This window comes from Protopterus annectens, chromosome 3.part0 (assembly GCF_019279795.1).
Source record: "Protopterus annectens isolate FY-2018-M chromosome 3.part0, PAN1.0, whole genome shotgun sequence".
Taxonomy (NCBI): domain Eukaryota; kingdom Metazoa; phylum Chordata; order Ceratodontiformes; family Protopteridae; genus Protopterus; species Protopterus annectens.
The window spans coordinates 505,410,212-505,437,499 of NC_056731.1; the positions used below are offsets into that span (position 1 = coordinate 505,410,212).

At 40.0% G+C, this 27,288-nt stretch overlaps 1 protein-coding gene across 3 annotated transcripts in view; it reads left to right on the forward strand.

The window, feature by feature from the left end:
- Positions 1–27,288, forward strand: part of CTNND2 (catenin delta 2) — a 6,416,678-nt gene that overhangs the window by 5,937,349 nt on the left and 452,041 nt on the right. For all 3 annotated transcript variants that reach the window (XM_044064921.1, XM_044064922.1, XM_044064923.1), the window contains one exon: positions 15,146–15,359. In XM_044064921.1, coding sequence (XP_043920856.1) covers positions 15,146–15,359 — 214 coding nt within the window. The remainder of the gene's footprint in view (positions 1–15,145; positions 15,360–27,288) is intronic.

A 27,288-nucleotide genomic window follows, 5' to 3' on the forward strand; every position in this document is an offset into this window, starting at 1 on the left:
GCTGTGAGGTGACAATGCTACCACTGCACCACTGCGCCGTCCAAAATACAATCAGGAATGTGCTTCAAAGATCACATTCATGAATGCATGGTTCTAAAAAATATATGCAAGAGGTCTGCGGTTTTAAAACAGCCCAAAGTTAAACTTTATCTGGCACTGGTCACATGCATTTTCTTTGAATGTGGGTTTCAGTGTCATTTCAATGAATGTGTTTTTCAAGGCCAGAGAAGTTTACTGTTAATCCTAAGTTTGTTTTCATTGTGAGGCTGTATTGTTTTGCTTTTTAAATGTCTATCCGTGATTGTGCTATAAAATTTGAAATAAAAGTTTTAAATTAGATTCAACTATCTGTAATCATTGTAGAAGTAAAGCAGAAAACAGTATGCGCACTGACATGATTGAACAGTGTTGATGGTAACTGGTGAGAAATAGCCAAGTTACGGGATACTGGAATGGTTATGTATGGGGGGCAGGGAGGCTTTGTCTGGAGGGGGCTTCGAAACATTACCCTGCCTAGGGCCCCATTTGACCACAATCTAGGTCTGTGCTTATGTAGTGTGTACTATTATACTATCTTTTCTTTCTTTATATATGTATATTTGTTACATATGTATTACCAACCATTGTACACTCTGTTCTGATTGTGCTCCTACATGAAAATAGTCAAAAGACCACCCCACCTACATGGTTAGCATATTGCAAAACTACATAAATAAAATTTCAGTGTAGGTTAAACTTTGAAGCCCTCTTTCCATTTTTTTTACCCTGATTTGGACTCAATTACAGAATTGCAGTTAGCATAAAAGCAAAATGACACAGCACTAACTTTTCCTGTCAACCACAACTGCAAGAACTGTATGCAGCATTTTAATTTGGTCCCACAAAATATAGAAAAGCAAGATAACTTGCTTTTCAATGAGATCTACACCTTAGGGAGTACATGACAGCCTTCTATTGCTATTGCAATAGCCCTTTCTTGTTACCTAACCCTATTAACCTAGATGTGATTGTCATCCCAAACTATTTTTTTTCTATGTTGGCAGGTAGATATTTTTTCTTTCTTTCTGACAGTTACTACTGAACTTTGGGCCTGTTTTCTGTCCCCTGCTCTGTCTTTCCCAGGATGTTTACTTTTGGTGCTTGTAGCTTACCTCAACCCTTTTCTGGGTGAGTCTTCCCTCTTCATGGATGGCTTTCACCACTTCCATACCAGGCTGTGGAGTGGGCATCAACCTGCTCATACTGTGGTGGACTGAGAGTTTGCTTATATACTCTAAACTTCCCTTTGTCATGCTGAACGCTCAAAGGGTAGATATAAAGTATGCATCATTTATTTACTTAATTCTCATTACCTTCCAAATGGTCTGAATTTTTAGTAAAGGTTTGGCTCTTGTTAGTTTTTTGGTTTCCACCAGGGAAGCATTATTGGGAAATGTGCCCCTGTGACACCTTCCTGTTGCATGAAGATAGGCAAAACACCAATAATAACCTGCTCAATAAACAGTTGGGGGATTGAGGGTTTATTTATAGTGCAAAGAATGAAGCATCAGCATTCTGCTGTTAAGGTGAGTACCTCACAAAAGTAAATATATTATTTTTTAATCTGTTTTATAATCACCAAGTTTGCAGAGAAGCCAAAGCTACATACACTATGGATGGAATCCCAGTTATCATACCCCCTGAAGTATGGGGCTGATAAATCCCTTCATATTTATGGTTTGGTGTGATGCCACAACCTCAGAAGTAGCAAGAGACTGCTTGAAAAGCTGACAAATTACAGGAACAGGAATCAGCACTCTCCTTTGAGAACACTACAGAACTGCACTTCTCTTCAAATGATACCAGTTAGGTCCTTAGGAACGAAGGAAGAAAATTATCAGGGCACTTTGTCTTATACTTTTCCAACTCCCTTATTTTTTGCCTCCTACTCCTTTAAAGTAACTGTACCGTATATCTATGCTCTATTAGCTGCTACAGTTCCCCCCCCCCACATATATGTACTCTTTCTTTCTTCCATAGACAGAAACAAAATGATTCAGTACCTCAGCTTGACTCATTTATCTTTTTGGTGTTTCCAGCCCCATTTCAGTAATCTTATAACTTGACACTTGATCCTTCCTTCCTATAGTATGCCTGAACCTGCTCCATGTCTTATTATCTAGTCCCCTTCTTCACCTTTCTTTCTGTTTTTTTTTTCTTATTTCTCCTCTTAGCAGTTCTTTTAAATTCCTTTCTATCTGCCTGTTTAATGCTTGCTTTTTGTCTTCTTTGTCCCAATGCAATATAGTGCAATATGTCCTATTTCCCTAATTACCTTTTTAACCATTATGTCCCCTCTTCCTTGCAACTGATCTCTGCATTAACACCCATAGACCAATCCTTTCCCCTTACTTAAAAGGGCTTGTGAAATCCTGATGTGTGATTTTGACAAGTTGCCCCTCCATCTCAAGAGACTCACCTTGTGAATGCCACCCTCCCCTGAGGAGCAAGAGTCATAGGGTGGGAGAATCATATCTCTGGCTAGTGAGGGCAGCCTTTTTTGGATATGCATGGAAAAGGAAGTCCTGACTGAGTCATAGAAAAGTGTGATTTCACACACATGAATACATCTGTTGGCCTTCCATCCAAGCACCACCCCCTCGCAATGGAGAATGGCAGCCTACCTATCAACCAGGAAATGCTTATTGGTCTTCACTAGAAAGCATTTAGCTTTAAACAGTGTTCCCAAACCCTGTCCCTGGGAAGTAAGCAGTGCCCCCAAACCCTGTCCCTGGGATATAAGCAGTACTCCCAGATCCTGTCCTCGGAATTTAAGCAGTACTACCAAACCTTCTTCCCCGAATGAATGAGCTGACAGGCATTCATTTCCCTCCTTCCCTCCCTGCCCACCTTCTCTAGTGCATAAATCTCTAGATGAGCATAGTTCGTCTGGGCCACAGTCATAGCTCCGTCCCTCTATGCCATGGAGCCAGGTCCTTATTGTCTGTTTGATACCTGCATGTATTTCTGAGAGATACCTGCTCCAAACATTTTTTCTTCCATAATCTCAAATAAAATCATCTTGATATAACACATAGATCTTCCACCATGTTCCCATTCCACTATTTGGCTTGTCACTCTCCTACTTACAACTTCAATACCTTTGCCACTCTGCTACTTACAACTTCAAAACCTATATTTCTGAAATTCCAGTTTAAAATCTGAATTATGTTAACCTTGAAACATGCCTGGATCATAGCTAACACTGATGAATAATCATTTTCACCTCCTGACTACTTTGGTTTAACTCCCTTCACTTCCATAATCCCGAAAGGTCTAAAATGTTTACTTTTCTTTTGTGTTCAAAATCTGAGCCTATTTGGGCTTGCCACCCTAAAATAGTGTGTTTTTTTTCTTTTGTTTGTTTTATTGTGAAGGGGAGGGTTAGTGTTATTAATTATGTAGTAGTAGTTTTAGTGAAAATGGCTTCAGTCAAAATGGCTTCAACAAAATTGTATAAATCTAGTTTTCCATGTCATGGACAAATACCCCTTTTCATTAAAAATGCCAATTTAAAGTTGCTGTAAACAAACAATAGTCCAAGTTAGATCTCTACAGTCATCAAAATCTAGTGAAATTAACCCTACTGTCTTTTTTGACGTTTTTTTTTTCCAGCTTGAGGACAGGCAGCACCTACAAAAGCTAACGTAATGCCTACTTTACTAAACCTGGCACCCAAATCTTCTGTCATAGTCTTAGAGATTCTTCTTCTTAGTTACTGGATCACTTTATACAACATAATTACATCAGAAAGCCATACATACTTGCTTCCAACCACTATTAATACATGTCTGTACCAATTAAATGTTATCCATAATACAATCTTAGCCCAAACAAAACTCCTATTTGCTTCTCTTTCATATTGAAGCCCTCTCTCAAAGGCATATTCCCTTCTCTTCTACTTGCAGATCAGTTTCACTACCATTGCATCACTTATCTGACCTCCGTCTAACTCTTTCAGTATCTACCATTTTATTACCAATACCTACTTTACTCCTTCTCTGGTAACTGATTAATCATAGAGATATTTTCTTACACAAAATCAACCAGAATGCATCTATTTGTACCTTCATTCACTCATTGCCATTACCCTCCTTTCAGTTCTACTTCTCTTGTTTAACATATACTTACTACCCTACTGATCCAAATTTCCTCTTCAACCCATGCAATCACTGATTATCTTTCCTTCATATTAGTATGTAGTTTTACTTTCTGCCATTAATCATATGACCACATCCCAATTATTTTTTCAGTAACCTCTTCTATGTCATAATTTCCCACCCAACATTCCCTTCCTCATGCTGCAACCCTTCCTGCTATCTATAGTTAGTTCATACATCTATGTTCTCTATTCAGCAATCTTATCTTACTTACTTACTTTGTTTCCTCACCCATATTTCTGCCTCACGCTCTTCAAATTTGTTTCTCCCTTATTTACTCTCAAACATCTCATGCCCTTATGTGGTTTCCATACCACACTACCTTGTTACATTACTCCCTTTTATGTGTTCTCAGAAATTGTATAAAGGTAGGAAAATACCAGTCTAGTCAGTTTGTAGACCACATAACACATTCCGGCTACTGGCACTGACTCCATATTCTTTAGGCTGCAGCACTAATTTTGTTTTACATGTATTACTACGACTTGCCAACTAGGTATTAATACATATATTTAAGGCAACACTGGAGAATCTTAATCAGTAAAAATGTAATTACTGATGAAAATGGGAAGACGTATTGGCCATTATAATTCCTGCCTAGAAGTTGCACTTTAATGTAGTGTATATTAACTGAGTAATTAAATATGTGATGTATTACAGACACTTTATTAATGCTTTATTAACTGTTGTTCTGTTTGAATACCAATACATTATTATATGTGTGTTTTCCCAGTCTGTATAGCTTTAATGTTACTGTTTATACTAAGTATAACAAACATATTTTGTTTTAATGTATTTTTATTTTATATTAATTTGTTAATCAAGTACAGCCCTGCTCACATTGGGCATTTTTCAGACTCAGCCCAGCAAAAGAAAATACAGATGCAGAGGTTAACAAAATAAACATTCCATAGTTGTAAACCAAGAAAGATAAATTACATGATGAGCTAATACTGCAGACGACAATATACACTGAATCTATGTGCATTTAACATACACTCTAGAAAAGAGCATGTCACAACTGCAAATAATCAATCTTACATCATTAAAATTACTAGTAGTGGAAAACAAGTTAGTTATCTTGTGGAATGAAAGCAGATTACAGCAGACTGAAGAGGATTTAAAGAAAGAAGCTGGAAAGGTGGGATTGAAGAAGAATTAACAGAGTAAGAAGGACTGAGGGACAGAAGTGTGCATATTAAGGAGATGTTGACATGTGAGAGAGTGTAACTTATCCCATCTGCTCCTTGGTAAATATTTAATATGGGCCATTAGACTGAGACCTAGGTATTCATTCATCTTAGTAACTCTTATGTTGGAAACTCTACCATTTGCATGTTAAGTAGGCATGTTTTGATTGGGGATCTTTATTTGATGTAGGGTTCGATTTCTTTTAGATGTATAAAGAAAACTTAGTATATTTGAGAGGAAATAGTTATAAAAATATGGTTTATGCAGTGAATTTCTGTCTTAAGTATTTGCAAAGAAGGAACTGAAGGATGACAGATGTAAGGTTATATTAATAGGTAGATTGGGTCAGTTAACTTGTCAAGGCTTGGAATGAGATTAAAGTAAGCAGTTTGTTAAATGACAGAACCTAGTTACAGTTTGGGCCTAGCTTAAATTGGTAGCTATTTAACTTTTTTTAAGAACTGCATAGTGATGCTTCCTACATAGAGCTAAAATGATAGCTTGGCAAATTGAATTAGAGGTAACTACATGGGCTGCCAGACTATTTTTGGAGACTGTTGAAAGGAGAACTCATTTTACCTATGTCATTCTGTTGGCTTGGGATAAGAAGTTAAATATTGTCTTTGCCTACAACTGGGATTACTTGATAGATCAACTGACTGATTGACTGATTTGCTTTTGCATAGCACTGAAATTTTTAGCTGATCCCCTAGCACCTTTGAATGTTTAGAAATTTACAAAAGCTCTTCTTTAGTGCAGAAACTTTTCCATGCCTGTGAGAATATGAAAGTTTTGGTTTTGTTCAAAAATCATATTTTTTCTACTTGTATGTATGGAAGAATGACAGATAACTTATTTATGAACAGGGAGAACAATACTGGGTATAAAATGGAGCCTTTTGTTACTTCTTTGGTGAAAAGATCTGAGAAGATGTGAATCTTATTTGAACTTTAAAGCTTCTATTATTTAGGAAAACTGTGACTCAGGTTTGGGCTTGACTACATATTTCTGCTGTAGTGAGAGAATTGGACTGTGCAGTGGTGTAGCGGTTAGCGCTGTCACGTCATAGCAAGAGGTTCTCCAGTTCGATTCTCGACTGGGGTGCCTTCTGTGTGGAGTCTGCATGTCCTCCCTGCATTTGTGTGGGTTTCCTCTGGTTTCCTCTCACATTCCAGGACAGTTGCTTCACTTTTGATCTACATTCCAAAGATATGCAGTAGGTGCATTGGATACTCTAAATTAACCATAGGTGTGAGTGTGTTCATGCGAGTGTGTGTTGCACCCTCCGAGGAGGGTTAGGCCTTCGGCTAGAAACCCAATCCTGTAAAACCCATACCTGCTATGGAAACAATGAGTGCTGAAGGGTGCTCATTGCCTGATGTGCTGAATGCATGGGAGTGAAACCAGTATCCAGGATCCTGTGAGAGAAGTAAGCAAAAGGGGTATGATCTGCCATGCCAAAAGCTTGGGTCAAGGAAATAAATATTCATCTTGTTAATGTGTCACGACTATAAAATGATAATTTTTATTTTTCCATGACAAAAAAAATGTTACTTGTGAGTTTTTTTAAGTTCTTTGGATGTATTCATGTAGTTGACAGTACACTAGTTTTCTGAGGATTTTGTGAAATGTGAGTAGGATGGATAAAGGTCTAAAATTATTTGTAAAGTTTAGTTTTGAAGTTTTGAGAAAGACTTTTATTGCTGTTTGTTTTTATAACATTGGAATTATATTGTTTGTTAGGTATAGATTATAGATGTGTTGTAGAAGTGTGAGTAGGTATTGCTTGGGGATGATTTTTACCATTAATTGCTTCATGGTACTGCCATTGAATTGTTGGTTAGTAAACAGGTTGCCAACAATGGTATGCCAATACTAAGAAAACAAGCAATTATAAAGCCCATTCCTAAGAAACACATATTTTACACCTCAGCAGTCTAAGTGTGTATTCCTTGTGCATTGATTTTATTATTGCTTGTTTTCATAGTATTAGCATTATAGTGATGACTAAGCATAGGCTATGGAGGTGCTGGAAAAGTGTATGTATGCCTTTCTCAGGGATGGGTTTCATATTTGCTTGTTTCCACAGCATTAGCATTGCATTGTTGGTTAGGCTCACCTTGTTGTAATGCTGGAGAGGAGCAAGTATGTTTTTGTTAGGAATGTGTTTCTTTATTATTACTGTTATTCATTTCCATAGACCTATATCACTTCTGTGTCACTGTTAGACAGAGGCATAGTATACTAACCTTGAAAAAGGGTGTAGCAAAATAAATTTAAAATGGGTGGCGAAAGCCAAACACATTCTGGCTAGGCTTATAAATGCCCTAGGGCAGATAGCCTAGTATGAACCTATGAACCTATAGTACTGGCATTGCACTATTGGTTAGGCATAGACTATGGAAGTGATGGAGCGATGAAGATATGTGCTCCTTGGGGATGGGTTTTATTATTCTTCATTTCTGCAATACTGCCATTAAATTGTTGGCCAGGCACAGACAGTAGAGGTGTTGTGCAGGTATAGTATGTGTTCCACAAGTATAGGCTTTATAATTAACCTGTTCCCATAGTATTGGTATTATATTGTTGGTTAAGCTAAGATTGTAAAGTTGCTTGACATGTATAAATGTATGTTCACTGGGGACAGGTTTTGTAAATACTTGATTCTATAGTGTTGGCGTTACATTGTTTGCAAGGCATAGACTGTTGAGCTGTTAGAGAGGTATAAGTGTATGTTCTTTGGAGTAGGTTTACTTATAGCTTGTTTTCATAGTACTGGTATTATATTGTTGCTTAGGCACAGGCTGTAAAAGTGTTGGACAGGATAAGTATGTGCTCCCTGGAGATGAAGTTTGTAATGACTTGTTTCCATAGTACTGACATTATGTTGTTTGTTCAGCACAGACTGTAAAAGTTTTGGAGAGGTATAAGTATGTGGTGGCTTTCCATACCACTGTTGCAGTATTCTTCACCTAAGGGATATCCTACCAAGGCTAGCCAAATGTCCAGCCAGTATACCAAAGCTTTCAGATCTTATAGGCACCGTACATCACTCATATGCAAGCACTCAGAACTTTGCCGCCAGTCAAAATGCCATCATCATACATCGATCTGAAAGCCCTTCTGCTGTGCTGGTTACCAAGCTGTTTTTTTTGATAAGTGACCCGCTGAGGTTTTTTTCTCTTTCTTTTTATTCTTGTTTGGTATTATGTCCGTGTCATCCAAAAAGGGAAAACAGTGTGGGAGGTAGATTTCCCCATAAGGGCTGTAATGATCAGTGTCTTTTCTGCCTGGGTGCTTCTCATGATCATATGCAGTGTTCTATCTGCCAGACATTTGTTCCTAAGACCCTATGTAGTTGCCTCTCCTCTTTCTCCATAGACCTTGAGAATCAGCATCTTAAGCTGTTGGCTCAAAGTGCAGTGACAGAATTCTCCCATCCTGAGGGTGAGCCGTCTGCCAGGAAGAAAGCTAAAAAAAAACAGTCCTAATCTGGTTGCTGTCCAACCTCTTCTATGTCTCTCTCTCTCTCTCTACAGGCTAGTGAAAGCCCTGAAGACCATCCAGTGCTTGTTTTGGATTCCTCTGCCACAACCCCATCAGAGATCACATGGATCCAAATTCTTGCATGTCCTCAAAGACTTTTCCAACATCTGTTCGTGAAACTGAAGGAGAACCTCAGCTGGTAATATCCAAGGGACCAAGGGGGATTCCATAGATTTTAGTGAAGGAGGAAATTCCAACCACCAATATAGAGTCACATCAGGGGTCTGACCCTCCAAGGATTTTTTCGAGCAGATGTCCCAGAGAAAAAGAAGAAGACAAAGCATATTTCACCTATTGTAAAGGATCCCAGCACGACTGGCAGGATTTTACTTGGGGTTTATTTTATTTTATGCTTTGATGGCCTTAAAGCCTGCTCAAGGAGTCTCTGTTCCTGCTCCCCTCTGTTCTTCCACTCCTGTTAAGAGGACTAAGGAATTGGATGCCCCAGATGAGGATTTGGACTCTGGAGAAGAATTCTTGGCCTATTCTTGATAAATTCCTGCCCCCCAGACTACAGTTCAAAGGAAAAGGATTCCTTAAATCCCTTTGAAGAGTTGTCCTTTCAAGGTACTGTTGCCTGCATGATGGACTGTTTTACGTGGGACTGTTCCCATTTCTCTGATACTCAGAAAAGGAACTATGAGCTCCTACAAATGGAGTCTCTCAAACCATCTACTGTTTCTCCTGTTTTGTCTGCCCTTTTGGATACTTTTTCTGCAGTTTTGCAGCCCCTGACTCAGCCTCACGTGTCAAAGAAGCCTGATAGATTTTACAAAGTGTCTGAGGATTGCACATTTCTTAAGTGCCCTTCTGTTGACCCTTCAGTGGTGTCAGTTTCTTCTGACAAATCTTCCAAGTTGTTGCTTCCTTCTGATAAGAATAGTAGTGCCAAGGAAAGGCTGGGCAGGAAGGTTTGCACTGTTGCCACCTTGTCCTTCATGGCCTTTAACTATCAGACCCACATGACCAGGTATGTTTTGGCCCTCCTGTCCCAGGTTTCTAAGGTGGTTTCTGACCTCCCTGTTTCTGAGGAGAAGGCTTCTGCCCTTTCCCTGTTAGGATGCAATTCTCACATTTCCCCACAACTCAGTACAGTGCAGCTGTGATGCAGCTGATTCTTCTTCCAGGGCTGCTGCCTTTGGTTTGCTCATGAGGCATTATTCTTTGCTATGTCTTCAGGCTTTAACTGATGACATCAAGGCCAAACTTTTGGATGCTTCTCTAGATAACAACAGCCATTTTGGAACTGCTGCTGCTGCCAAAGTCCCTTCAGGATAAAGTTACTGCCTTGCAGGAACTGAAATATATTTTAGTTTCTCTTATTCCCATGTTTCAGAGGAGCTATCCTTTCAAGTCTGCCTTTCTTCATAGACAAACTTGCCCCCCTCCTAAGGGTAAGAAGGGTTCTATGCATGTCCCACCTGCTAAGTCTACTAAGACTCCTTTCTCCCCAGAAACCTTCTTTTCAGGATAAGCTTCATTCTGTTTGACATTTGGCCTTCTTGTCCCCTCAGCCAGGTCCTCTTGTCTCTCTTCCTTTCCCTGTCGCTTCCAAAACTGGCTTTGGATCACGTCAGATTCTTGGGTTCTCTCAATTATCCGTCCGGGATATTTCATGGTTCCCTTTTCAGGCATTCATCAACCGCCTTGACACCAGCTTTCTGCATTCTGTCTTGAATCAGGGCGCGATTCAACTAATTCTTTCTACCCAGATGGGGAAAGGGGTTTTATTCCAGGATGTTTCTTGTTTCCTAGGGTACATGAAGACCAATTTGGAATCTTTCCCTTCTTTTTGGATATTGTCCCTGCAGACATTGTTGCCTCTTCTGCTTCTCCAGGCCTTTCTGGTATTTCTGGATCTAAAGGATGCTTATCTTCACATCCCTATTCATTTTCTTTTCATGAAATTTTTACATTTCTCTGTCTCTTCCTTGGATTTTCAGTTCTCTTCTTTGCCCTTTGGCCTTTTTACTGCCCATTGGTGCTCACCAAATGCCTCACGTCTGTTATTGCTTTTTGCAGGCTTTGAGGTATACAGATCTTTCCCTATCCAGACAATCTACTTATTTAAGCTTATTTAAGCTGTTCAGGTCTCTTCAGGCAGTTTACATTTCCTCAGAGCACAGTATGTTGGCAGACTCTTTGTGCTGGTCCAAAACTCAAGCTCACATTTGGATGCTTCACTGAGTTGTGTTCCTGGACATTATCCATCGGTGGGGTATTCCTCAAGTAGATCTCTTCACCTCCCATCTGAAGAGACAACTTCCTCTATTCTGTTTCAGAGTCCCATGTCCTCTGACTTGGAAAGTGAATGCCCTGTCTTTTCCTTGGAAGGGTATGTTTCTATATGCTTTTCCACCCCCCTCTTGTGTTATCATGGGTTCTGCATAGGATCAGGCACGACTCTCCCAAAATCTTGCTGGTGACTCCCTCTGGCCCAGACAGCATTGGTTCCCATTTTTTTCTCACTTGGCCAAGGTCAATTACCTCAAGTTACCTCACTGGTGGATCTTCTCATACAAGACAAGACAAGAGATTCTTGTCCATCTTAGCCTGTCCACTCTTCAAGTGACAGTGTGGGTTTTAGGGTTTTGATCCCTTTTAGGCACCTGTTTTCTGAAGATGTGCTGTGGATTCTGCAGGACACCAGGAAACTCACTACCAGAAAATCCTATGTGTCTATATGGTAGAGATTTTCTGTCTTGTGCCTCTCTTGCCATCACGATCCCCTATCTGTGGAGTTTTTACATGTGCACTACATCTTACATGATGAGTATACATTTTTGCATGAAGATAGAGAGATTAAATACACTGAAAACATTGAAAGAGAAGAAATTTATGTGCACTAGATAAGCATTAGTAGAGAATAAAATACAAAGAGAAGCAGTGTATACACCTATTCAATATGTAGAAGTAAAGGAATAGAACTGATAGGGTTTTATTGGGTAGCAATAAATGCAGATACAGATACAACTTCAGAGGGCCATACTTGAAATCGGTAAGAATGAAGAAGTCTCTAGACATTCAGTAGGGATAACAGACAATGACAATGATGTTTGAACAGAAGTAATTATTTATATGCAGTGGAATTTATGATACAAACACATTTGTTCTATCACTGTTGACATACAGAAACAGCAGCTCCATGTAAAATACATTCACATCCATGCTATGATAATGCCTGAATAATGACATTTATTGTTGCCTTGTTTCTTTGTGTGTACCTACTACTGACATAAAGAAATCCACACATAAACATGCACACACACATGTATGTATATATATATATACACACACACACACACACACACACACACACAATCCAACATAAAGAAATATGTGTGTGTGTGTGTGTGTGTGTGTGTGTGTGTGTGTGTGTGTGTGTATGGGTCTACTTGAAAACACCGACACGCCAAAACATAGATGACGAGAACACCGAGACTGGAAGATCGACAGGTGAGATGACCGACAGTTTAAAAGCCTAACGCTGGGAACACCGACATGTTAAGTTAAGTGTGCGATAGTGACAGACTTTAGGTTTAGGGGTGGGTTAAGTGCGTTAGGGTTAGGGTACGGGTAAGGTAAGTGTGCGATAGTGACAGACTTTAGGGTTAGGGCACAGGTTAGGTGTGTGTGAGATAGTGACGGACCTTAGGGTTAGGGTTTGGGCTAAGGTTAGTGCATAGATAGTTGTGTATATAAGGTTTAGTGTAGGTTTGTAAGGTTTGTGGTGTGCTTGTGTTGTGTGTGTGTTTTTCAGAAAAGGTATTTGTTTTGTTTTGTTGATTGTCAGGATTGTGGTTTGTCGGGTATGTCAAGTTTTGTGCTTTTAAACTGTCGGTCATCTCAATTGTCGATCTTCCGGTCTTGGTGTTCTCGTCGTCGGTGTTTTGGTGTGTCAGTGTTTTCAAGTAGCCCCGTGTGTGTGTGTGTGTGTGTGTGTGTGTGTATGTGTATGTGTATATATATATATATATATATATATATATATATATATATATTGTGGATATAAAAAGTTTACACACCCCTGCCTGTTAAAATGCCAGGTTTTGTGATATAAAAAAATGAGACCACAATAAATCATTTCAAAACTTTTCCCACCTTTAATGTAACCTATAACCTATACAATTCAATTGAAAAACAAACAAACAAATCTGTTAGTATAAAAAATATAAAAAAATAAAAATGTACTATAAGCTGGTTGCATAAGTGTGCACACCCTTAAACTAATACTTTGCTGAAGCACCTTTTGATTTAATTACAGCATTCAGTCTTCTTGGGTAGAAGTATATCAGCATGGCACATCTTGACTTGGCAATATTTGCCCACTCTTCCTTGCAAAAGTGCTCCAATTCTGTCAGATTGCAAGGGCATCTCTTGTGCACAGCCCTCTTCAGGTCACCCCACAGATTTTCTATTGGATTTAGGTCTTGGCTCTGACTGGGCCATTTCAAAACTTCAATTTTCTTCTGGTGAAGCCATTCTTTTGTTGGTCTCGATGTATGCTTGGGGTCACTGTTGTGTTGAAAGGTGAAATTCCTCTTCATCTTCAGCTTTCCAGCAGACGCCTGAAGGTTTTGGGCTAAAAGTGACTGGTATTTGGAACTCTTCATAATTCCCTCCACCTTGACTAAAGCCCTAGTTTCAGCTGAAGAAAAGCAAACCCCAAGCATGATACTGCCACCACCATGCTTCACCATAGAGATGGTGTTCTTTTGGTGATGTGAAGTGTTTTTGCGCCAAACGTATCTTTTGGAATTGTGGCCAGAAATTTCAACCTTTGTCTCATCAGACCATAACACATTTTCTAACATGCTTTTGGGAGGCTTTTTATTTTTTTACACATTTTTAGCTGGGCCTGGATGTTTTTCTGTATAAGAAAAGGCTTCCGTCTTGCAACGCTACTCCGTAGCCCAAACATTTGGAGAATACAGGAGATTGCTGTCACATGTAGTACACAACCAGTACTTGCCAGAAATTCCTGCAGCTCCTTCAGTGTTGCTGCAGGTCTCTTGACAGCCTCCTTGACCAGTTTTTGTCTTGTCTTTACATCAATTTTGGAGGGACGTCCAGTTCTTTGCAACGTCACTGTTGTCCGATATTTTCTCCACTTTTTAATGATTGTCTTCACTGAGTTCCATGGTATATCCAATGTTTGGAAATTGTTTTGTACCCTTCTCCTGACTGATACCTTTTAACAATGAGAGCCCTTTGATGCTTTGTAAACTCTCTGACGAACCATGGCTTTTGCTGTAGCAGGCAACTGAGTAAATGTCAGGAAAATCCTCCTAGGTCAGCTGAACTTTATTTGGAGTTAATCAGAGTCTCTTTAATTGATGGCATGTGTGCACCCAAGAAGACTTAATGTTGTAATTAAATCAAAAGGTGCTTCAACAAAGTATTAGTTTAAGGGTGTGCACACATGCAACCAGCTTATTGTACGTTTTTTTATTTTTTATATTTTTCCCCATAACAGATTTGTTTGTTTTTCAATTGAGTTGTACAGGTTATAGGTCACATTAAAGGTGGTAAAAGTTTTGAAATAATTTATTGTGGTCTCATTTTTTTATATCACAAAAACCTGACATTTATATGTACATTTTTACATATTTTCCTCAATACATTCACTAGAAGTTATTTTATTACTTGCTGTATTTTATTCATTAGGTCATTTCTTTCTTTATTTTTTTATTATTCAAAATAGCACAGTTTTGTATATACAAGTTATTTTATAGTCACTGTAAAATTAAATCATATGTTATGTGAAACCAGGTGGAATGAAATGTACTGCAGCTACTAACTTTCTTTTACCTTTTCAGCATATGCAGACATATGAAAATAAATTAGTATTTTTTTATTTTTGTCCATTGTGAAGTAATTTAGTTTTTAAATGTAATTTAAAATTATCTGCAGTACGTACGATTAATATTACTTTGTGAATTTTAATATTCTTGAAATATGTTTAAAAAAACTATAATAAATAAAACAGTTGCATAGCTTCTGATGATGGACCAAAAACATTTACCCTTGATTCCTCCTGTGTCGTCAGTAACTAGTACTTATAAAAACATGATGTTTGTATGAGAAATAGCTTTCAGACTGACATTAACACAACTTGCACTTGTTTCTTTTCTTTCTTTCCCTACCATCCTATTTTCCAACTGTCATCCTTTCTCCCTTCCTTTGTGTTCCCTGTGTTCCTTCAAAAGGCAAGTATGCTATGCGGGATCTGGTCCATCGTCTTCCTGGTGGTAACAACAGCAACAGCAATTCAGTAAGCAAGGCCATGTCTGATGATACAGTGACTGCCATATGTTGTACCCTACATGAAGTTATAACTAAAAACATGGAGAATGCCAAAGCCTTACGTGATGCAGGAGGGATTGAAAAACTTGTTGGGATTGCAAAGAGTAAAGGCGACAAGTATGTAATCTTAACTACTTCGCACTTTTGCATCCAAAAAACTATTGTTAAATGAAATCAAATGTTACTTTATGGATAAGACTCAGATAAATTTATTATCTGCAGTGGTGTTTACTGATAGTAAGGAAACTGAATGGATATTTTAAACAAATTGTCTTTTGAAAGTACTTCACAGTCCTAGTTGGAGTATCATACCACTGATACACGAGTCTAGGTACAATTACCCACTTGTTTATTTTTATTGAACAAGTAAATGGATTGGGCTGCAGCATCCCATTTTCAGACACACCCTGGTTACAAAAATGCAAAAAGTGCAAACATGGTGAATACTGATACAAGGAATTATAATGCATAGAAAGGTTCATTAGAATGTGACATTGAATTACAATGATGTATTTTAATGATGCATATGCAAGGCAAGCAGCAACTACTGATGTAGTGTGCTGTAGAACCCCATTAAAGAGCGGTGGAGTGTTTGACAAGGCACTAACAAGAGTAGGAGCTTTGGCAGGAATCTAGTGCTGACTGAAAGCTATTCAAACTTTAGGGAATCGAATTAGAAAACATGGTGGCCAGAGTGAAACGAGTCCATAAAGACTATTAATGCACTAAAATGGTAATTTAATGAGAGAACATCAAAAGAGACAGTACCATTATCAGAAAAGGGCAGAAGTTAGAACCACATGAGGTGAAAAACTAGGACACAAGTGAGAAGAGTGTTGCTAAGGTTGTGTTGGAGTAATCCAGCATTTGCCGTGATGAGGCGGTGGTCACACCAAAAGATAGTAACACTGAAATGGCAGGTTATGTTAGTCATAGCCAGAAAAGTATCCCGGTTGTAAGTGTGGGAGACTAACATTGAAGTATTATTTTTTTATTGATTGACTAACTGGGAAAGTCCACTGGGTCAGAAACCCATTTTCAGTGGACGCCCAGGGAGAAAAGCTCTAATTACAAATAAAAAGAAGTATTTTAAGACTATATTATATTTTCAGAAAGGACATTAATCAAAAACATTTTTACACAAATTTTCCAGAGGTTAGAATTGCATAGATTACAAGTTATACAGTTCTACTACATACAGATATTTCAGGATATTAGTAGTACATAGACTGCCAAGTTATACAAGTCTACCACATACAATAATTACTAGAGATTAGTTATACAAAGAGTACAAAGTTTTTCACAATTTAGTTGGTAACACAGATTATTTTAGTGTCATTCAGAATATGAAGGAAAGATAGTAGATACCGTCTTATTATAAACATTTTGATGCATATCATTACATGGTTAGATTTGGCCAGATAGTGAAGTTAAGAGAGAAAATAAAGCCAGACCTTAATAAATATAGAGTCAAATCAGATTCAGAGAATTTTAAAGATTTCTTGAAGTTGGTGGAAGTCATGATACTAAGCATTTCTTAGTCTTAGTTTACGGTGGTCTAAAGTTTTCTGCATAGATGCAGATTGGTTTATTGAAGACGTGTAATCAAGCTATCTGAATAACAGACAATCGGTCAAAATGGCAAAACAATCTGGATATATAGTTAACAAAACAGATGTCCCTCTGGGGTCTATTCTTGGTCCTTTGCTTTTCAGTGTGTTCATAAATCTTCATTCTGTTTCTCTTCAAAGTTCACTTATCCAATACGCTGATGATTCTACTATTGTATCCTCCTCCTCCAATATTTATTTATTTTTATTTATTTTATTTATTTTACATTTGTTGACCAGGCTAGTCTAACTGGATATATGTCCATTTTCAGTAGAGGCCCGGGGACAAAAGCTCCAGGGAAAAAGCATACAATTTAATAGAGAATAACATAAAAACAGTTTTATACTGCAATAATTATACCATAAAAGCAGTTTTATACAGCAATAATTTTAGCATAACATGTTAGTTAAAGAAATTGTTAAAAGAATATAAAAAATAGAAGAATTAAAGTTTTTTTTTTTTTTAAGCTACTCTTACTAGAAACAAGTCTTAGAAGGGTAGTATACTAAGTAGGTTAAAGTATACTAGTAACAATTTCTTTCTATGTGAGAGAAAAGGATATAGAAGTATTTTAAGAAGGTTTGTAATAGGAAAAAGGTAAAAGATCAGAGTCAAGAAAATGTTAGTCAGGGTTAGAACAGGAGCATAACCAGTGATTATTGAAGTAGAGCTTTAGATTTCTTTTAAAAAGTGGGAGAGAGGTCTGGGATGTAAGATCAGGTGGTAATTGATTCCATACTTTTCCGACAGAGTTAGAGAACAAGGAATCACCTGCTAAGTTTTTAGATTTAGTAATATTCATAAGCATTTTGTTTGAGGAGCGTACATTTTTGAGACTGCTATATGGTATAATGAAGCTAGAGAGTATGGGAGTATTATGGGGTTGATAAAAGGCCTTGTATGTACTGCAAGTTGCCGAAATTGTATCTGATTCAGAAATTCTAACCAGCCTAGTTGTTTCAAATTTAGACAGTGATGAGTTCTAAAAGGGGAGCTTGTAGCGAACCTGGCAATGTTATTATAGGATATAGCTAGTTTGTGAAGGTTCGTTTTAGAGAGGTTAGTATAAATGGGAGAGGCATAAAGAAGGGTTGAGAGTAAATGAGTTCTAGCTATAGCGAACCTAGCTAGTGGTGTAAGATAAGGTTTTATTCTATAGAGGGATCCTAATTTTCTGTTAACTGATTTTACTGTGGCATTTATGTGGGTATCAAAGTTGAGATTATTGTCAATTGTGATTCCTAAGAGTTTAGTGGTTAGATCAGGAGAAATAAGGGTGCCATTATTATATGTGAGAGTGAAGTGTATAGGGTTAGTCTTTTGGGTTGGTGTAAAGAGTAAAAGTTTAGTTTTTGGGGGGTTTAGTAGGAGGCAGCAGTTAGAGAACCAATGTTCTAATGTATTGAAAGCTTTTTCTGTATGAGACTGAAGTTCAGCCTGAGAGGTGGCTGCGCAGACAATAGTAGAGTCATCTGCATATTGAATACATGTGGAGAGTGGAATGGCTAAGTGGAGGTCATTGATGTAAATGGAAAACAAGAGAGGGCCTAATATGGAGCCTTGTGGAACACCTAATGTGATAGGCAGATGATTTGATAGTGTATTTTGACAGAGTACAGCCTGCTGTCTGTTTTCTAGATAGGATGTGAACCAGTTCATGGATAGTGGATTTAGTGAGTAGGATTTTAGGATGTGAAGAAGGATTTGGTGATTAACCATGTCGATAGCTTTTGATAAATCGACAAAGACTGCTGAGGAGAGGATATTTTTGTTGCTGTTTTCATTGATACAGTTTGTGAAGGAAAGCAAGGCAGAAGAGGTACTAAGGAAAGGTCTAAATCCATTTTCACAGTTTGCTAGTAGGTTGTGATGGAGAAGATGTTTCATTAGCTGTTTGTGGACACACTTTTCCATTAATTTTGCAAGTGGGGAGAGCAGTGTTATGGGACGAAAGTTGGACATTTCGTTGGAGCTACCACCTTTGTGTAGTGGGATAATATGAGAAATTTTCCAGATGGATGGGATAATACCTTCATTTATGGTTCTATTTATCAATATGGAGATGGGATAAGCTATGGCTTTAGATGCTATTTGCAGGAATTCAGCTGGGGGGTTGTCAGCTGAGGGGGCAGTTGCTTTTATCTTTTGGAGAAGGGAGCAAATATATGATGTGGGCACTCGTTCTAACTTGAATACTGGGGGTGCCTTGGAGGTGGGAGTTTGTAGTTTTGAGATATCAGGGGATAGATGGCTAGCCAGAGTTTGGATAGTATTGGTAAAGAAAGAATTAAAGGCATTAGCTGTTTCAGTTGAATTTTCAGGATTAGCGCCTGAGGGGATGGGGGTAATAGTTACACCTGGATAAAAAAGTTTAGACCAAAACTTCTGAGGTTCCTTGAGGGAGGATTATTGTAGGTGGAGATAGTAGTTCTTTTTGTCAAGTAGGATGGCTTTTTTTGTATTATTTCTTTGCTGTCTGAAGGTTAGATGATCTGTAGAGTTCTTAGTAGTTCGCCATTTAGCCAAGGATTTGTTACTCTGAATGATTAGTTGCCTGGTTTTGTTTGAGAGCCAAGGAGCAGGTTTAGCTTTATTTATTGTACAGCGTATTGGGGCGTGATGGTCCAGGATTGTTACGAATGTAAAGTTGAAGTATTCAACTGCTTTGTTAATTGGGAGGGATCTTAATGGTGACCAATTACATTGTTTAAGTTCTATTTGGAAAAGCTCAGGCTTAAAATGCTTTTTGGTGCGAACTGTTCTTATAGTGTTAGGGAAGGTTGGGTTGGTTTTATGTCTGATTATGTATGTTAGCAGGTGGTCACTAAGATCGTCTGTGAATGTTCCTGCTATGTAAGTTTGGTGAGGACTATTAGTCAGAATCCAATCCAAGGTGCTTTCTTTATTGTCCAGTTTGTTAATTCTGGTGGGGGAGTTAATAACTTGTGAGAAACCATAAAGGTTAATGTGGTTGGTAGGGTTTGTACTGCTACATGAATTCCAATCAATGTTAAAGTCTCCTAGGACTATGGTTTCTTGTGGGAGATGAGAAGAAAGCCAGTTAAGTACGTGTTCAAGTGTACCGATGTTGTTGCCTGGGGGAAGATAGACACAGATAATGTTTATGGCTTTATGTCTGTTAAGCTGGAATTTTGAGAACTATTTCAGCGCTGAAGTCTAAAGATAGGTTAAGATTTACAGTGCTAAGTTGTATGTGTGCTTTATAGAGAATTGCTACTACTCCTCCTTTTTTGGATGTGCGATCTAACCGAATAATACTATAGCCTGGAGGGGTGATTTCATTATCTTTTATTGAGGGTTTTAACCATGATGTCCTTCAAGGATGCATCTGCAGTCCTAACAAATGGGTTGTCCTGCCTCAGGCAGCCCTTCGGTCGGCCGGATTCCAAAGTCTGGGTCTGGCCTCGGCTGATGTCGCACTTCACCCGACGTCATAGCTGCTGTCAATTGGGTATAAAGGCATCAGCCGATGCCATTTTCCTCAGTCTTTCTTGCCGCGCGGTGCCCGAAGCAGAAGCTGTTCGCAAGTGCCGGTCGGTCAGATCCAGAGATTTCTACTACCGAAGACTTCTAAAAAGCTAAGTACCCCGTTGGGGACTCTTTCTTGCCTCAGCCGATGTCAGAAAAAGTAAATAATTGTTTAACTTGTGGGAAACAAATACCTCATAAGGATTTCCACTCTTACTGCCTTCCTTGCTTAGGCCCAGACCACGACGTAGCAGCTTGTCTAGCCTGTGCTTCCTTCAACCGACGGACACTTAGACATCGGTCGGAGTTTGCGGAGGAGTTTTTTGGTCCCGCTTTTGCTTACAAAATGCCGTCGGAGACTCCGACTTCACAATTAGCTAAAAAGCGTAAGGAAAAGGACAGACACTCGCGGTCCACGGTTTCGGCCGAAACCACGGTTAAGCCAGCCGCGAGTGTCTCGGTTTCGGCTGAAACCGAGTCCTCGGTTCTTCCTTCGGCCGAAAGCATACCTCCCACAGCCGAGGCCTCACACAGCATGGCTGAATCTGCTACTGAAATTTCTACTGCTGTAGCAGGCTCCCAGGATTTATCAGATACTATTCCTTTAGACATATCTACTCCTGCACGTGGAGCTGCTAGGCCCCCTGCATCCATGTCTATCAAGGCTTTCTCTAGGGCTAAAGCAGCTAAATCGTCTAAGGCCTTGCCTGCTAAAACCCCCTCACACAGGCCTAGCTCTAGTTCACAAATGCTCAGCCTGGCAGAGGATCTCATTTCTTTGATCAGGGGATCCCAACCTCACCCTGACAGGGCCTCTCATCCCCCTCCAGAGAAGAGGCCTAGAGCAGAGCCCCCTGAGCCAGTTTCTACGGATTATTCCTCTGAAGATTCAGAACGCTCAAATCCTCCAGAAGGCCCTTATTCTCCTTATGAGGACTCTGACGCAGAAGACTCCATTCCTTCTGCCTCTCCTCCTGAGGAATTTTCTTTTGGGGAAACCTTGCATGCTATGAGAGAGCAATTTCAATGGCAGGGCCAGGATTTTTCAGATTCTAGGAAACGGCTAAGGACCTTTTTACATTTGCCACAGCATAGGCCTTTAGCCATTCCTCCAGTACTAACAGTTGTGGATGATGCATTTAATGATGCTTGTACTGCCCCTGACTCTCTTCCCCCGGCCCCTGCTAAGCCCGACAGATACTACAGGGTCCCGGACACACATTATCACTTGTATAAGGCTCCTATTGCAGATCCTGAAACTATTTCTCAGGGCCCCAAAGCTGTAGCAACTGCCAAAAACCCCCTCCCCTCTGAAAGAGAATCTAGAGCATTAGAGAGATGGGGTAAAAAAGTTTATACTTCTGCTACTCTTTCGGCTAGGGCCTTAAACTGTCAATTCCACATGATTCAGTATCAGGAATTTTTATTAGATCAGCTAAATAAAAAACTATCCTCTCCTGAGCCTATTGACCGTAAGTCCCTTCAGGATTTGGTACATAACACTCAGCAGGTCAGTAATCATTCCTTAAAATGCAGCTATGATGCACTGGAGGCTTCCTTTAGATCAGCTATGACTGGTACAGTGATCAGAAGGCATGCATGGTTAAAAGAGCAATCATTACCAGACCATGTAAAATCAAAGCTCCTAGATGCTCCCATGGAGAAACTCAGTTTGTTTGGCTCCCCTGCACAGCAAGTGTTAAATAAGGTGGAAGAAAAAACAAAATCTGTCCAAACAGTCAAGAATTTCTTACAGGTCCAGCCTCCTAGGTTTAGTAGAAATTGGCCTTCGAAGAATTGGTCCTTTCCAGACACCAGAGCACAGAGAGGCAGAAATAGGCACCCAAGAGGCAGAGGTCAATCCAGAGGTGCCTACAGGGGACGTCAGTGGCAGCCTAACAACCAGATTAGTACTGCCACAGATCCAGCTACTGCCACTTCCACAGGACAGTCACAGTGACTTGGCTCTGATACTGCCTACCAGGGAACAACTGGAAGCACCCTTAGGCGGAAAGCTAGCCTTATTTTCAGTAAACTGGCATTACATTACAGGAGACAAATGGATTTTACAGACAATAGACAAAGGTTACAGGTTTCACTTCCATACTCTACCAAGGAAGAGAGGAATGCCAAACCTACCACCAAACCAAAGAACAAACGCTCTAGGAGAAATCAACCACTTACTAAGGATGAGAGCTATAGAAAAGGTACCGTCTATGGAATAAGGACAAGGATTTTACTCCAGACTTTTCCTGGTACCAAGAAAAGAAAACCAATGGAGACCTATTCTCGACCTGTCCGCTCTGAACACATATCTCATTGTTCCAAAATTCAAAATGCTGACCCTACAGCAACTTCTTCCCATGCTGGGCAAGGAGTCTTGGCTGGTGACTCTAGATCTCAAGGAGGCATACCTGCACGTCCCTATACGACCAGAATGCAGAAGATACCTCAGATTTCTTGCAGGATCAGAGCATTATCAATTCTCAGCATTGCCCTTTGGCTTATCTACTGCGCGCAGAGTATTCACGAAATGCCTGGCATCAGTAATTGCTCATTGCAGGCTTCAGGGAATTCAAATTTATCCATACCTGGACGACTGCCTGATACAAGCGGACAACAAGATCAAATTAACAAAAGATTTGGAAAAGGTTATTCACCTATTGCAAGCCTTGGGATACACAGTCAACATGAAAAAATCAAGGCTGGTACCATCCCAAAGGATTACATTCTTGGGTGCAGAACTGGACACATCAAATCAAATGGCATTTCTCACAGCAGAAAAGCAAAGGCAACTACCACTCTATTTCATGGCATTAACAACGCAGAACCAGCTTACAGCAAGGAAAGTCCTGCAAGCCCTGGGTTACATGGCATCCTGCATAATATTGATTCCGCATGCCAGACTACATATGAGGAAGTTGCAATGGTACCTAAGGAATTTATGGTCTCAGCACAAACACAGCCTAGAAACCCAAATTCGAATAATTCCATGCCTGAAGCAAGAATTCCTGTGGTGGGCTCAGGCCTGTCAGTTGAACAAAGGACTGCCTTTCCACAGCCCTCACCCAAGCCAGACTATCACCACGGACGCCTCAGACCTCGGTTGGGGGGCACACATGGTAGACAAGTGTATACAAGGCCTATGGACACAGGACCAGCTGAACCTACACATAAATCAAAAAGAGATGCTGGCAGTGAAACAGGCAATTCAGACATTCAGACCGTTTCTTCAACAAGGTCATTTGCTGATAAAGACGGACAACACCACGGTTATGTGGTACATCAACAAGCAGGGAGGCACACATTCATATCCTCTATGCCGGATGGCAATGGACCTGTGGAATGTGGCCCTGAAACTCAACATTCAGCTCCAGGCCATATTTGTGCCAGGAAAAGAAAATGTACTAGCAGACACCTTAAGCAGAACTACCACGGATGCCCACGAATGGATGCTGCATCCAGACATCTTCAAATCCATTACAAAGAAATGGGGGCTACCAGAAATAGACCTGTTCGCATCCCCACACAACCACCAATTGAGAAAATTCTGCACAAGGACATACCACCCACTTGCTTGGAGGGTGGACTCCCTATCCTTCAGTTGGGAAAACCTAACAGCATATGCATTCCCACTTCTTCCTTTGATGCACAAAGTGCTACTGAAGATCAAAGAAGATCACCCAAGGATCATACTGATAGCTCCAGACTGGCTGAGGCAGCATTGGTACCCGCTTCTGAGGAGTATGTCTCGGGCGCACGCATGGCCTCTACCTCTAGTTCCTTTGCTGCTAACACAGAACAACTTCAAGATCCTGCATCCAAACTTGAAAACACTGCAGCTAGCTGCTTGGAATCTTACATAAAACAAAATAACCCAGACTTATCTCAGAGGGTTAAAGACATTATCCTGGAGGCTCGCAGACCCTCCACAAGGAAAACTTATTCAGCAAAATGGAAAAGATTCCTCATTTGGAGTGCAGCAAAAGGAGAAAATGTATCACTGGCAAACATAGCTAACATCCTGGAATATTTAGCAGAACTTTTCCACAATGGCCTGTCTTACTCCTCCATCAAAATTCATGCATCAGCAATTTCAGCAGAATATAACATGGATCCTCCAGTCTTCTCTCATCCTCTACTCAGGCAGTTTCTGAGAGGAATTAAAAATGTAAAGCCTCCTAGGAAGCCACCTTTGCCTACATGGGACCTGAACTTTGTGCTAGAAAAGTTAACGCTTCCCCCTTTTGAACCAGCAGCAACAGCAGAATTACAGTTCTTATCTTGGAAAACTGCTTTCCTGCTTGCAATCACCTCAGCAAGAAGGGTTTATGAATTACAGGCATTAATGGCAATACAGCCCTTCCTTATCTTCCATCAGATAGAGTGTCCTTGAGAACTAACCCTACTTTTATGCCAAAGGTGGTCTCCAGGGTATCATTGAACCAAGCAATCCACTTACCAACATTCTTCCCCAACCCACAGAACAGGGGGGAAAGACTACTGCATACCTTGGATGTACACAGGCAATTGCGCTACTACCTGGACAGAACCAAGAACAATAGAAAAACTGACCAGCTTCTGGTAGCATATGCAGCAGGAATGGAAGGAAAAGCAATTTCAAAACAGACAATCTCAAAATGGATAGGAAATTGCATTAGATTTTGTTACTCTTTCCATGGAAAGACAACTCCAGAAAACATCAGACCACACTCCACAAGGGCTACAGCCACTACTACAGCTTTCTTACGAGGAGTGGCTACCAAAGACATTTTAGAGGCTGCTACTTGGAGCTCCGTGCATACATTTGCCAAGCATTATAATCTACCTTTATACTCCAGATCCCGAGCAGGTTTTGCCACTGCTGTTTTGCAAGGGATCTTAACTGCACCATAATCTTCTTAGTGCCTCCTCCCCCAGTTTGGCTATGGTATTCTACCCATTTGTTAGGACTGCAGATGCATCCTTGAAGGACATAGTACAGTTTTGTACCTACCATAAATGTAGATGTCCGAGAGGTATGCATCTGCAGTCAGGATTACCCACCCTCCTTACCCTCTGTGGTACTCCTAGGGTATTTGCCCATCTTGTAGCTAGCTGGGGGAATCTATTATGGTGTATTTGTTTGTATATATGTACATACATGTTTATGTTTGTTTGCTCTCTACTGTTTGGAATCATTTGCATTTATCCAAATTTAGCCTTCCTAGAGGGCACCTGGCATCTGGGGCAAGAAACACTGAGGAAAATGGCGTTGGCTGATGCCTTTATACCCAATTGACAGCAGCTATGACGTCGGGTGAAGTGCGACATCAGCCGAGGCCAGACCCAGACTTTGGAATCCGGCCGACCGAAGGGCTGCCTGAGGCAGGACAACCCATTTGTTAGGACTGCAGATGCATACCTCTCGGACATCTACATTTATGGTAGGTACAAAACTGTACTTTTCTGATAAGCAAAGGATATCAAATCGGTGGACATCAAGAAGGGCATGAACATGAGGGATTTTATTGCACATGCTACGTATGTTAAGATGAGCGATGGATAGTGAATTGGGTAGGTTGATTAGAGGTAAAGTGGGAATTTTGGCTTGGGGACTATTTGCAGTGACAGGGATAGGTGCTGGGCTAGGATTAGGATGAATGTCCCCATCTGTTAAGGAGTGGAGAAATATAAAGTACTTAGGTTGGAGAAGTTTACAGTAAAAGTTAACTGTTTGTTTAGTTTTTAGATTACTGTATTTGATGTGTACTAGTCTATGAAATTTATCAATTAGGTAACTGGGTTTAGAAATGCTAGTTTGGAAGTTAGGGAGTTTTGTTATAGTAGGTGTTAAAGTGTGTTTGGAAGGGATGTGGAGTTTGTAGTGAAGGGGTTGTTCATAGTAAGTAAGGAGATAAGTAGTAGATAGAGCTGTTAAGAGTGAGATAAGTATTGGTATATGTAATTGGTAGGGCATGATAAGGTAGGAGTTAATATAGTTATAGATGTAAGAGATTAAAGTTGGAAGGCGGTGTTGAAGGGTATGTTAGGAGGAGCACTAGTAGGAGGTTTTAATTGCTATGGTAGGAAAGAGATGAGGTATCAGTGGATGAGTTGTAAGAAGTTGTGAATGGGTGTGTTGATGAAGGGATGATTGTGATTGGAGTAATTTAAAGTGGGGGTGTGTCTTTAGGAGGACTAAATGTAGGACCACTGGGGGTGGGTGAGAATTGGGGGCAGGGTAGGGGAGCGAAGTGAGTCCACAGGGCGAACAGAGCAGGTAGAGACAAAAGAGTGGACTTTCAAGGAAGACAATCTGTTAAGTAGGTGAGTTCAGCAGGTAAGTCACAAGTGAGAAAGTGTAGGAGTGAGTTAGAAGACTAGCAGGTGGTAAGTAAGGGTAGCATTTAATTTGTGTGTTAGTAGAAGTGTTAAAGGGAACCCAGGACAGTAAGAGAAGGTAAAACAGTGAGTTTAGGAGAAGCAATAACTAAGAAAATGGGATGGGGAGGCATGGTACGTATAGGAGTAGATGTGCAGAGAGTTTGTGGAGAGGCGCCACTTACTGCCTAGTCACTAAACAGCATCAAAGATACGCTTGCATGCTAATGGAGAGAGGGGTATGCTGCTACTAATAAGGGAGTGAAAGGTTGGATGGTAAGGGTTTATTTAAGAGACCAGAGAATAAGTGGGGTGGTTGATTGGCTGCTGGCTGTCCTGCTTGGGAAACTTGTCTAACCTAGCAGTGTCATTAAACATTAGGATAAAGTCAAAGTTCTAGAATCTGTTGCAGCACATACTTTCACTGTCTTGTAGTGGGCTGGTTTTTCTGGGAGCTGATAGGTGAAGTCCTAGTTTGAACAGTTTTGTTGAGGCTTCCAGTGGGGTGAGGTCTGGAGATTTAGTATAGGGATGTACTGGGTCACAGGCTGGTAAATGAAGAAGAAGAAAAGGTAGTGAGGTA